Genomic DNA, 13,337 nt, shown 5'->3' with positions numbered 1-13,337 from the left:
GAATACACTGTTTTGAATGTTTTCCTACCGAGACTCACCTGTTAACGTTAGACTTCTAGGTGCCCCCTAGTGGACAGAATCGGAAACTGCAGTCTGACTGCCAAGTATCATTGTACATGACTGACCAAAAAAAAGCAGATGATGTGCTTTCACTTTCACATGGGACCAGCAACTTTAAGTCAAAAACAAACATGTCAGTACGACTCTTCAAAAATGCAACATTTTATAAGAAACATTCGTTCCTCAGATGAAAAACCTGTACATACCATCACACACACACACACTTAATCACAACGGTAATGTTACACAGCACACCTTTAATACAGGTAACCGGAAATCACACACCTGATCTCAGATCAACCGACTGTTCGGAAAAGTAGAGCTGCACAAAAAGACTTTGTTAAAGCACTTGAATAAAGAGATGCCACAGAGTAAAATTACATTCTCTAAACAACAGACTGTTATCAATGCTGAGACATTCAGATCGAATCATCCGTCTGCTTCAAAAAGAAAGACAGCACAACATACAGAACGTTTCTGTTCCAGGACGAGTGTAAAATCAGAGACTGATGTAAACTCAAGCCACTCACCGGGTTTCAGTACAGGAAGCAACAAATGTATTATCAGAAGCCTGCTGTCACACACAGAGACACACACGGTACGGTTCTCACAGAATTACAAAAATAAGCATCTTACTGGCACACAGCAGCACTATGGCACGTGTAATAATGTAGACATCTCTCGCTGGAGCAGCTGAAGCAGAAGTGTAGATAACGGGAGGGGGAACCGTTCACAGACAGAATGAAGGCTGTGTTTGTGTTTATCTACGGACCTGAGGGTATAATCTCATATTGCTTCTTTTTTTCTCTCTCTCTTATCACCTACTAAATTGTTTAAAAATGGAGACGAGGGTTTTGTGTTCAAGGAAAACGCCTGGTTCCACGTGTCAAAGCGGAGAGGCTGTTGTGTTTCACAGTTTTGGACTCGTCGTAAACCATTATAACGTCTAAAGAATGTTTAAAAAAAGCTGTCAGAAACGCTGAAGAGTATTAAACAGAGTGCACCAAGAGCACTGATGAAAGAATCAGAGTTCTTTCCAAAGCATTCTTTGCTTACTCTGATGTTCCAGGCGGAGAGGAGAGGGGGGAAATCTCGTGAACTCCGAATGAACTATTCTTTAGAAGGGAAACTTAATTTCTGGCTGGTTTATGTCTTAAATTTTAGACCTGTTACACTCCTGGAAGCTGTGGAAGGCCTTGTTTTTCTTTAACGAAAGAAGAGCTTCCCATTATCGGTAAAATTCTCTTTGTAATTTGTTGGTCCTGGATTGCGTCAGTCAATGGACAGTACGACACAGCCATGAAATGTTAACAATCGAGGTTTGAAACACAAGAAAGGAGGTTCAGTCATTATATAAATGAAGACTCTAGTTCTCAAGCGCAGTCGGTCCTTCCTGACGGCCGTCTTCTCCGGTAGCACCCAGAGGCCCGGCCCACCACAGCGCGAGCGCGTTGTCCTCCCTGTTGCCCTCTGATGTCATCACCCTGTCCTCGTCTGACTCCGAGCCTGAATCGTCGCTGTCACCGGGCCAGGGGAACTGACGCTGACCACTGCTGGAAGCCACTAGTGGCATGAAGGGGTGAATACTTGTGGAAAAGCAAAAAAAAAAAGATGCTCATGTTTATGCACCACAAAGTTTTAATTAGCACCATATTCAAAGTCAGTCTCATACCGTACAGTTCACATTTCAGAAGCTGTGCATCACTAAAGAGGACAAGCCAGACCTCTACCATCAGACGTGTCTTACACTCGGTTTTTAAGAGTAATATTTAAACGTGTAAAACAAGCTAATCCGGGCTGCCACTAATTTGTAGTGGAACTGGTGTTACCTGATACCGTTTGTACAGTCTCTGTGAGCCTGAAACTGCAGATAGGGCTGCAGAATCTCTTCACTACCATCAGGGGGCGCTGTGAGCGTGTCCCACACTGACATCATGCCGTCCGTGTTGCCACTCACAATGTACCGGCCAGATCTAGACAACACACATCAAGTTTTAAGATATTAGTATAAAGCAGTAGGGCAGAGCATGGCACCAATAAATAAAAGGGGAAAATGTAACATGGATACTCACAAAGGAATACAAAAATGCATCTCAATTTTACAGCAGTGTCTTAAATTAAATCTAGAGATGTCTGTATTATGCATGTAATATACGGCAAATATTTACGTGTGTTCACTCTATTGTGTTTGCCTCACTTCGCCAGATATTTGGTGTTATCTAGCCTTTCTCTTATTTGTATTGAACCCCTGCCACTCTCAGGTGAAATGCTCGTAAACGGTAAAGACTACTGCTGCTACTACCTCATTAATTAAATGATTAATGTGTGTGTGAAACAGTGCAGCTGAACTATACCAAGGATAACGTATACCCCATGTACCCACCAGTGTAAAGTGTGCCCAGCTCTCACCCAAATCCATAAACGACTGACTGCACAGTGCTGTCACTTACGGGTCAAGGTCAAAGTAGATGCGCTGGTTAGTGCTGACAGTTCTGGGCAGTGAGAACAGTACCCGGCCTGGTTCTCTGAGATCCCAGCACAGAATCTCCGGGTCCTGTGAGCAGACATATTTAAAAAGGACTACGGTTGAGTTATACACAACTGATGAATAATAAATAAATAGTCATGCTGAAAAACAACATCTTACAAACCCCACCTTGCGGCCGCCTGTGTACAGGTGATAGCCATCGTGTGAGAAGAGCAAGTGTGTCACTCCTCCGTGGTGCCTCTGGGGCAGCAGGGCCAGCAGAGAGCCGTCCACACACGAGTACAGCCCCACGGTGCGGGAATAGGAGCCACACGCATACACCGACTGAGACGGACTGAACGCCAGACATGAGATAATACCACTCTGACCCTGTTTCTTAACTGGTGAAGACAAAAGGAGAGAAGGGGGGGGGGGAAGCATAACCCATAGGGAATAATACAGAAAAGAGTGTGTGTGTGTGGGGGGGGTGGGGTGGGGGGGGGTGTAGTAACAGAAGGATGATGGGTAGGAAGATGAAAAAAGAAAGAAATTTAATTGGGAAGAACATTTCAAAACTATTTTGTATTCTAAGCATGTCTCTTGTCTGTAACAAGCACACCTGGTACTCTTTGATTAAAAAGGAAAGAAAGAAAGAAGAAAAAAAAGAAAACGTTAAATTATTAGTTTCAGTTTTGCAGACTAGAATCCTAATTTGGCTCCAGAGCAAAATAATTACAAGCAAATAATTAGTTCATTCCATCTCCAGCACAGCAGGATAGTTTTTTCATACTTGTCTGTGAGGAACAGCATGGAAGGTAGAACAACCTCTAGAAAGAGGTGGAACTACAGTTGTACAATATGGACATAACCACATTATATATTTATGATTAAATATGCGGTTATATTGCTACATAAAACTGCAATATGCAAATGCACTGGTGAACCATTACATGTAACAGACTGAATTGCATACACCCTTATCCAGTTCAGGGTCGCAGTGGGTCCGGAGCCTGCCTGGAATCATTGGGCGCAAGGCGGGAATACACCCTGGAGGGGGCGCCAGTCCTTCACAGGGCAACACACACACACAATCCAATCTACCAACATGTGTTTTTGGACTGTGGGAGGAAACCGGAACACCCGGAGAAAACCCACGTAGACACAGAGAGAACACACCACACTCCATAGACAGTCACCTGGAGGAAACCCACACAGACACAAAGAGAACACACCACACTCCTCACAGACAGTCACCCGGAGGAAACCCACGCAGACACAGGGAGAACACACCACACTCCTCACAGACAGTCACCCGGAGGAAACCCACGCAGACACAGGGAGAACACACCACACTCCTGACATACAATAACCCGGAGAAAACCCACGCAGACACAGGGAGAACACACCACACTCCTGACATACAATAACCCGGAGAAAACCCACGTAGACACAGAGAGAACACACCACACTCCATAGACAGTCACCTGGAGGAAACCCACACAGACACAAAGAGAACACACCACACTCCTCACAGACAGTCACCCGGAGGAAACCCACGCAGACACAGGGAGAACACACCACACTCCTCACAGACAGTCACCCGGAGGAAACCCACGCAGACACAGGGAGAACACACCACACTCCTGACATACAATAACCCGGAGGAAACCCACGCAGACACAGGGAGAACACACCACACTCCTCACAGACAGTCACCCAGAGCCGGACTCGAACCCACAACCTCCAGGTCCCTGGAGCTGCATGACTGCGACACCTACCTGCTGCGCCACCGTGACAGAATGAATGGATGGACAGATGCGCTCAACTGTAGTATGATTTTTCTCTCACCAACAGTGGGTCTTTCCTCACAATCCCTGCCTGGACGCTCTGTGTAGAACACCCGGACCGTCTTCTCAAAGCCGCAGTAGAGCTGGGAGCCGTCTGGGGAGAAGCACAGCGAGTGGGCTGCCGTCAGCTCATCCAGATGGTTGTAGGGTCGAAACGACGCACGGAGGTCACCGTAGAACGCATCCCATATGTGGACTGGGTTGTCACGGCTACTGCTGGCAATACTGAGAGCGAAGAAGAGAGAGAAAGGATATTACTGACGGTGTGAGGCAGGTCATGCATAAAAAGCTAATAAAATGTTCTCGACTCAGAGGTCATATGCTGAAAGATTGAAGCATGAGCCGTTATCATAAGCATATTAGTTTAGACCAGAACCGTTGGTCAACCCCGCATGGTCAATTAAGTCTATTCGGTTCTACTTCACTGCTTTCTATTCCCCCTTAAGATGCAGAGCAATAAGAGTCAGAACTGTGGAAACTTTAAATATGACACATTTTACCAGGGCATAATTACACAGTCATCCATGCGAGAAAAAGGCCCTATTCTCCTCTCATCTGCTCCTTGTTCTAGCTTTAGGAAAAAAAAGAAAACAATTACAGCTCTACGGTTTCACAGTTTAAGCTGGACCATTTCCCAGAAAGGAAAACAAAAGCTCTCCACAGCAGATCCGCTTGGCCATCTCTTCGGGAGAGTTACACTGTTTGCCTCCTGACTACGAGAAACTGAGATCACACTTCTAATGCCAAGATGGAATGAAGGAAAAAAAATAAATACCCATGGTGCTTGCCTGCAATAGAGCAGTCAATTGCCGCAGCCCATATTTAAGATAAACCCCACTGGGCTTCAGTTTAAATTACAATGTAGCCACAATTAGAAAGGCCAGAGAGCAGGCACACACAAGACTATTGCTCGATCGTAGTCTAAACGTTTCCAGTGGTTTTCCTCCCTCCTCTTCATATTGGCAGACAGACAACATTCTGAAGCGGCTTTTTGTTTTGAGAGAGTCTCTCAGCGGGGCTGATCTCTACTGGGCTCTTCCTCTCTCTTCTCTTCATCATTAAACCATCCTTCTCCTCCTGCCTGTGATCTCATCCTTGACCTCTTCACCCCTCGTTTTCTGTTGCCGCAGGGCGACCGAGCTTCTCCCAAGCAGAGCGTTTGATCAGCAAAATGTTCGCATGTACGTGTAATGCTCTTATGGTGGAATGTGGTTAACGAGCCCCTGCTTAGTGGCCTACAGCCACGGCCTGCAACAAAAGAAGTCTCTCGGAGACGGCTGTACAGCACTGATGTCGGCTTCTGCCTGCGTTTGGATAAACGATGAGGCCACCGAGACACTTATTTGTGCCCAATAACACCGCTCGATGAAGAGGAATACGCGGTACGAGTTCAGGAGTGATGAAAATAGAGGGAGAGGGAAGATGGGAGACCACTTAGACGGTCCCTAAATGCCTCCAGCAGGAAACACAGAGCGAGGAGAACAGATGTTATATTGCTGATATATGTCTCTTCTGTCATTTTCTCTTGGATGGGGTGTTTCATTTGAAACAAAAGCAGTAAAATGAAAGCATCCAAGGGACAGCTGATTTGGCGGAGAGGGCCTGTGAATTCTGGACAAGTAACAAGACATCTGGAATGAAAGAGTACTCATGGCTATTTGTGGATGCAATATGAATCACCCGCAGAGACATAACAAAACTCATGCGACATTAACATTTTTCCAATACAATTTCACTTTACAGGGGGCGGCACGGTGGCGCAGCAGGTTAGGGTCGCAGTCACACAGCTCCAGGGGCCTGGAAGTTGTGGGTTCGATTTCCGCTCCGGGTGACTGACTGTGAGGAGTGTGGTGTGTTCTCCCTGTGTCTGCGTGGGTTTCCTCCGGGTGACTGTCTGTGAGGAGTGTGGTGTGTTCTCCCTGTGTCTGCGTGGGTTTCCTCCGGGTGACTGTCTGTGAGGAGTGTGGTGTGTTCTCCCTGTGTCTGCGTGGGTTTCCTCCGGGTGACTGTCTGTGAGGAGTGTGGTGTGTTCTCCCTGTGTCTGCGTGGGTTTCCTCCGGGTGACTGTCTGTGAGGAGTGTGGTGTGTTCTCCCTGTGTCTGCGTGGGTTTCCTCCGGGTGACTGTCTGTGAGGAGTGTGGTGTGTTCTCCCTGTGTCTGCGTGGGTTTCCTCCGGGTGCTCCGGTTTCCGGTAGGTGGATTGATGACTCAAAAGTGTCCGTAGGTGTGTGTGTGTGAGTGAATGTGTGTGTGTGTGTGTGTGTGTGTGTGTGTTGCCCTGTGAAGGACTGGCGCCCCCTCCAGGGTGTATTCCCGCCATGCGCCCAATGATTCCAGGTAGGCTCTGGACCCACGGCGACCCTGAATTGGATAAGGGTTACAGACAATGAATGAATGATTGAATTTCACTTCACAAAAATTATTTTTCATGCATCAAGGACTGAATTATGCTCTCTGTAAATCCCCTTATTAGCATCAACTTAACACTCTGGAGCGTCCAACCGTTAGCTGCCTGATAACACCATTAGAAGATCTAGGAGGATTAAAATGAACTACTACTGAACACTCGCGCTGGTTTAAAGGAGTTATGACTCCCTGCCTCAGCCCCTAGACCTTTCGTAGACCTCCCCTACTCTCAACATTTTTAATATGGTTCGAAGGCCCAATATTTCCTTGCTATTGCTTTGGTGGAAGGTGTTTATTGGTTGCTAAGCAACCAGAGGAAACACTTCCAGGTCATGCCAGCTTCATTTCATCATGTGGCCAAAACTCAAAACTGGTTTAATACGTCTCACGAAATGTTTGAGAATGAAAAAATGTTTTGAGAATATTTTCAGACAATTGAATATTATACATTTTATCTACACAAACTACCAGACAAGTTTGGTTGTTTCAATGAATAATCTTTCATTTTAATCTTTCATCAAATTTTCTTTGAATGAATAATCTTTATTCATTCAAAAACCAATACATGAATTAAAATGTCAAGAAATACGTTGTTGACGTTTGTAAAGTTATTTTATTCTAAACAGAATATATATACACATATATATTCATTCATTCATTGTCTGTAACCCTTATCCAGTTCAGGGTCGTGGTGGGTCCAGAGCCTACCTGGAATCGTTGGGCGCAAGGCAGGAATACACCCTGGAGGGGGCGCCAGTCCTTCACAGGGCAACACACACACACATTCACAACTACGGACACTTTTGAGTCACCAATCCACCTACCAACGTGTGTTTTTGGACTGTAGGAGGAAACCGGAGCACCCGGAGGAAACCCACGCAGACACAGAGAGAACACACCACACTCCTCACAGACAGTCACCCGGAGGAAACCCACGCAGACACAGGGAGAACACACCACACTCCTCACAGACAGTCACCCGGAGCAGGAATCAAACCCACAACCTCCAGGTGCCTGGAGCTGTGTGACTGCGACACTAATATATATATATATATATTAGCAGAACCCTGGAAGTAGACGGTAATCCTTTCCGGAACTCGCGTCGACAACTGACAAGCGGTCGAGTTCTGAATCGAATTTCCCCATAAGAAATAACCGAAAACCAATTAATGGGTCGGGTCGGGTTCTGAGTTTTAAGGTCGACCTCCGGGTCGAAATTCTCTCGACATTTGGCGTTGACTTCTGATAATGTCGACTTCAAAAAACGGTCGACTTCCAGGGTTCTACTGTATATTTTTTAAATTGTACATAGACTACATTTAAGCTTTCAAGATATAATATTTACAGTGTAATATGTGAGGCTTCTTCTTATCTCCCACTCCACTGACACACTGATAAACCACAGCTTCTTCTGTAGGTACAGCCAGTTCTCCTGTAATTGCTGCTACTACAGAACCTTCCCAAAGCTTCCATGCCACGCACAAAGAAGGACAACTGGTGCCCAAAGCTCACTGATGTGCAAGAGGAACAAAGCTGTCTGTTTGGTCTAAGCCCACAGAAACACTGTTGGACAAACTGCTCTAAAAGTAAATCATCACTGTGTTAGAAAGTTGTTAAAACCTACAGTGCATTGGAGCATACGGTTTATTTGTCCTTCCTTGGGCCATTTTATTATTTTTGCAGGTACCAGGAACATCCAATGAAGACCTACTCTTTTGTAGAAGCTCTGATCAACACCATGAGACAAAAACATCAAAACACACCCTCGTCAAAGTCATTAGGACCCTTACATTTGTCCTTGTCATTGTTAGGGGTCATTACAAAAAAAAGATTTTACTCATTTCACCTTCCAGTGGTTTAAACCTTGTAGATGCTGTGTGTAAAACCATGGTGACATCCACTGTTTGTTGAACTAAATTTGAGTCCCTAAAAGGACACAAATATGCTGTGAATTTCTAAAGTTTGCAAATGTCAGCACAAATAAATGGCTTTTGAAAGAGTAGAAACTACAGACTATGACTGCTGCAGGACACAAACACAGATATACGTGGAACAAGTACCATACAATTCCAGATTACACCGTCCGTTTATCTTTACCCAGTGTGTCTTGTTGTAGGGCTGATACAGGAGAAGGAGTACTCACAAGCAGGTCTCTGGGTCCAGAGAACTCATCTTAGGAAACCAACAGTAGTCATAGATGGTGTCTCCTTCCGTCATCCTCAGCACTGGACTCTAGACAAAAAAGGAAAACAATAATTAAACTTAAACCAGGCATCGCAGCAGAGACAGCCCAACTTTAACATCCTAACAAACATTTCTGCGCTCTTCTGCATCGGCCATACTTCCTTTTCAGAGGTCAACATGAGCACAGTTTCTGTTATCTCTAAACTGTTTCTTGATCTTTAGATTATTCACCATGGAAGCTGCAAGCCCAGCTACAGAAACAGAGAGATCATGGTTGCATTAGCAACACTGTTCCACTAGAAGGCAGAAATGACTTACAGCTCATAACAGACAGTGACAACGAATCTCACTAATGATTGCAGCTATAATTAGGGACATAATCAATACCAGAGTGAAAGCGCACTCATTGAAACAATGTTTCACAAAGTAAATGACATTTAAACTGTTATATTTAGGACACAGATATGATATCGACAGTGACAACACATCTTAGTAGAACTTCTAAATGCAGGAATAAAAAAGCTGGATTGGTAAAACTGACCATTTCTGACAGCAGGTCCCAGCTGCCACTGTAGAGCTCAGGCGGGAGATTATAAACACGCAATACGTTGTCTGCACTATTTGAGAGGATGCAGGAACCGTCTGGAGCCCTGAGAGAATGAGAGAGAGAGACAGAGAAAGAGAAAGAGCGAGAGACAGAGACAGAGCGAGAGAGAGAGAGTGTGAGACAGAGAGAGTGAGAGAGTGTGAGACAGAGAGAGAGAGAGAGTGTGAGACAGAGAGAGAGAGAGAGTGTGAGAGAGAGAGAGAAAGAGCAAGAAAGAGCGAGAGTGTGAGACAGAGAGACAGAGTGAGAGAGAGAGAGAATGAGAGAGAGAGAGAGAGAGAGTGAGACAGAAAGAGCGAGAGAGAAAGAGAGAGAGAGAGACGGAGAGAGACAGTGAAAGAGTGAGTGAGAGAACGAGAGAGAGACAGAGCGAGTGAGAGAGAGAGAGAGACAGAGAGAAAGAACGAGAGACAGAGACAGAGAGAAAGAACGAGAGACAGAGACAGAGAGAGAGAGAGAGAGAGAGAGAGAGAAAATGAGGGATTTGTTTTATAAGCATGCACTGTTAATAAATTTACACATCACTTCAGTTTTTGTTCACCATTTGCAGCCTTTGAGGTAGTTCTCTGGTGAGTGTGTGTACTCTGCCCAGCTACCTGTCAACATTTGGGGGTTCTGACTGAAATCCAGGCCAAGGCTGTAGACACATGACATCACAAATGACACAAAACGTTTAGGACACCAACAAAATACCATCAAACTTGTTTATTTTCTAAATGAGGAAGTATTTAACTAATTCTTTTCTTGTCATTTTAACTATCACCCACATAGAGATGCAAATTCAGATTATTATTCCTTACTACTGACGCTGAGAGGCCACGTCATCTTGACCGCTCTTTTCCACTTCATCTCCTCCTTCCTCAGTTGGCGTGATTGTCTCCTTGTTCTCTCCATTCTGGCACCAAGGTTCCTCTCCTTGCTCTGATTCTCCTGCTGTCATTCCGTGATCCTCTGCTCGACTGAGCACTGTGCAACACGTGAAACACACTATATATTTAAGTAAGACAGATGAGGAGAAGAGGTGTATGACAACAATGTTGATAACAACACACAGAAGACACAACTCACCTTTTTCTGTGTTCAGAACAACACCTTGACCTCCACCAACACTAGAAATGGTCTTCAAGCCTGTTTCATGAAGGCGAAACCCCACTTCGTCATCATCGTCAAGACGTGGCTGTTTGGCAGCAGATGGTTCCTCCTCCTCCTTCTCCGCCTCTTCTTGATCACCAATGCATGGGAGATACTCTGGACCTTCTTGAGGAGGCTCTCCATCAGGGTCTGCCTCCTGCCCCGTTCCTCCAAACCCCCCTCCTTCACCGCTCGGCCCTGCGTCTGACATTTCGCTCCTCGCTGTCACCACTTCTTTGTAATAAAATATACGTGCTGCTGTTATTCCGTGAGAGAGCAGTTCAGAGGGCGGGTGGTGTAACGCGCATCCGTCTGTCCGTGTCAAAGCGAGGTAAGGTAGGTGCTACTGTGGTAATGTTTCTTCCGGCAGTGGTTCAAACCTAATCTTGACGGCACTGGGAACATCACAGCAGCAACAGAAATCTGGAGATGACATGAGGAGGAAAGAGAGAGAGAATAAGCACCGTTACTGTAAAAACTCGTCTATCAGGATCCTTCCAGCACACAATTAGCCTCATGATATTTTAAACAAAAACAAATCAAGAATAGTACTTATGTTGGAGTTGGTATTTTCTCCCTGTGGCTGCGTGGGTTTCCTCCGGGTGACTGTCTGTGAGGAGTGTGGTGTGTTCTCCCTGTGTCTGCGTGGGTTTCCTCCGGGTGACTGTCTGTGAGGAGTGTGGTGTGTTCTCCCTGTGTCTGCGTGGGTTTCCTCCGGGTGACTGTCTGTGAGGAGTGTGGTGTGTTCTCCCTGTGTCTGCGTGGGTTTCCTCCGGGTGACTGTCTGTGAGGAGTGTGGTGTGTTCTCATGCTGGTCACTTTAAGATTGAGTACCGTAAATACATTACACCCTGCACTTTTAATAAGTGATCATTTGTCTTCTTTCCTGTTTATTTTCCCTTAATTTCAAGCTCAGTATCATGAATTATTTGTGTGCTTAGTGTATAGTTAAACCTAGAAACACGTCCATTCCCTTACAATTCACCTGTTGTTTCCATTCTGGTGGGTGGATTATTCTCGGTTCAGATGTGACACCGAGAGGTTTAGATCTCCAGCACCAATGCTGTGAATGACCCACTCGAACCAGCAAAAAAACACCAACACACCAGCAGTGCTGAGAACGAACACTAAAGAACACCAGCTCTGTGTTGGCCCTCTGCGGCTCCTGGCCCTTGTAAACCGGGGTAAAATAGAGCTAACCAAGTAAACTGAGCAACAGATGGACTCCAAACTGTAGCTATATAACTTCAAAGTGCAGCAATAAGGCAAGGCGAGCTGATAAAATGTCAATTAAGTGAAGAATACGAGAGTGGGACTTCTTTGCCAAGGCACTGTGTAATGTTACTGGCCTATGCTATGCTATATATACTTCAGAATTAATATTATCGCTAAGTAACGCCCTGTACACGCTAATTTTACCTCATCACTCCAACACTCTAAAGTCGAAACCATTTGAAGCTAAAGGTCAGACAACGATATTCGTAATATATTAAAGCGTATGATTTTCTCCCTCTCAAGTAAATGACTGTAAACCTCTGCTGGTTCCCGCCGCTTACCTGTTGTTCCGTTTCGCTGCTGTGTCAAGTCGTGGCTTTCTGGGTTTTAGTTTTTCCACGCAGTTAGAAGCGTTACCATCCCTCAGTTAAACTTCCTTCACTTTTAAGTAACGGTTTTAACCGCTCAGGTCAGATACAAGATTCCGTCGTTAATGGATACTCACACTGCGTGTTTACACTCCAAGTGGACCGCCATATCAGCGCTAAACACCGTCAGAATCTCGCGAGATGTCTCTTCCTCTATATTCACACTGCAATACTCGGTTCTGCCGGAAGATGTCGCTCACGGACTGTAGCGCATTGTATACACAGGCAGAACGTACAGAGAAACAGAGCACTATGTCCGACTGACACACGTGGCGCAATCACAAAATATACTATATACGGAGTAGGGAGCCATTTGAGATTCAACCCAACTGTCCTGAATGGTTGTTTTTTTTCTTTTGAATAACGTATATGGGAAAAATGGTTCGAAATAAAACGGCACTGACATAGCTCTTTAGGCTAGTGCAGGGGTCATCAGTCTTATCCATAAAGGGCCAGTGTGGCTGCAGGTGGCCATTCCAGTCAAACAGGAGCACCCCTGTATTATTGTTTGGAGACTGAGACTAGTTGATTAAAGAAGTAGAATCACGTGTGCTCCTGCTTAGCTGCAGCCACGCTGGCCCTTTATGGATAAGCTTGGTGAGCCATGGGCTAGTGGTATGGGATCAATTAAATTATCAGGGAACCTTCACCTTCTGTGTGTAATTTTGAAGAATGAAATGCTAGAAACATAAATATAACATCTAAAAAATATATAAGTTATACACACAGCATAAAAGTGAAGGTAACCTACGTGTCCGCCTAAACGAGTCAATCCCCCATCTTTATTAAATTATACACATAATTTGTTGGGTGGCACGGTGGCGCAGCAGGTATTGTCTCAGTCAGACAGCTCCAGGGGCCTGGAGGTTGTGGGTTCGATTCCCGCTCCGGGTGACTGTCTGTGAGGAGTGGGGTGTGTTCTCCTTGTGTTTGCGTGGGTTTCCTCCAAGTGACTGTCTGTGAGGAGTGTGGTGTGTTCTCCTTGTGTCTGC

At 45.4% G+C, this 13,337-nt stretch overlaps 1 protein-coding gene across 4 annotated transcripts; it reads right to left on the bottom strand.

The window, feature by feature from the left end:
- On the bottom strand, positions 1-12,521 carry wrap53 (WD repeat containing, antisense to TP53). 4 transcript variants are annotated; one of them, XM_066682037.1, is made up of 11 exons: positions 12,423-12,521; positions 10,640-11,125; positions 10,372-10,558; positions 10,113-10,208; positions 9,506-9,614; positions 8,924-9,012; positions 4,376-4,599; positions 2,717-2,928; positions 2,511-2,614; positions 1,890-2,033; positions 1-1,646 (listed from the first exon to the last, which is right to left on the bottom strand). In XM_066682037.1, the coding sequence occupies exons 2-11, from the start codon at positions 10,911-10,913 to the stop codon at positions 1,427-1,429; spliced, it is 1,659 nt and encodes a 552-aa protein (XP_066538134.1). In that variant the 5' UTR covers positions 10,914-11,125; positions 12,423-12,521; the 3' UTR covers positions 1-1,426. The 4 variants fall into 4 exon arrangements, 3 of the variants coding, with proteins under 3 accessions (XP_066538134.1, XP_066538133.1, XP_066538135.1); XM_066682036.1 differs by having other exon boundaries at positions 12,259-12,481; XM_066682038.1 differs by having other exon boundaries at positions 5-1,646; positions 10,372-10,537; positions 12,259-12,480.
- Between the last annotated feature and the right edge of the window lie 816 nt (positions 12,522-13,337).

Source organism: Hoplias malabaricus, chromosome 9 (assembly GCF_029633855.1).
Source record: "Hoplias malabaricus isolate fHopMal1 chromosome 9, fHopMal1.hap1, whole genome shotgun sequence".
Taxonomy (NCBI): Eukaryota; Metazoa; Chordata; class Actinopteri; order Characiformes; family Erythrinidae; genus Hoplias; species Hoplias malabaricus.
This window is presented reverse-complemented; position numbering and strand designations above follow the sequence as displayed.

What these genes read in the sequence shown, in the direction of transcription:
- wrap53 (XM_066682037.1), bottom strand. Translation starts at nt 10,913, where the DNA reads ATGTCAGACGCAGGGCCGAGCGGTGAAGGAGGGGGGTTTGGAGGAACG. An exon ending in TGTTCTGAACACAGAAAAAG is followed by an intron (nt 10,559 to 10,639) that starts GTGAGTTGTGTC and finishes TTAAATATATAG; the next exon opens with TGTGTTTCACGTGTTGCACA. An exon ending in TACCTCAAAGGCTGCAAATG is followed by an intron (nt 9,615 to 10,112) that starts GTGAACAAAAAC and finishes TCATTCTCTCAG; the next exon opens with GGCTCCAGACGGTTCCTGCA.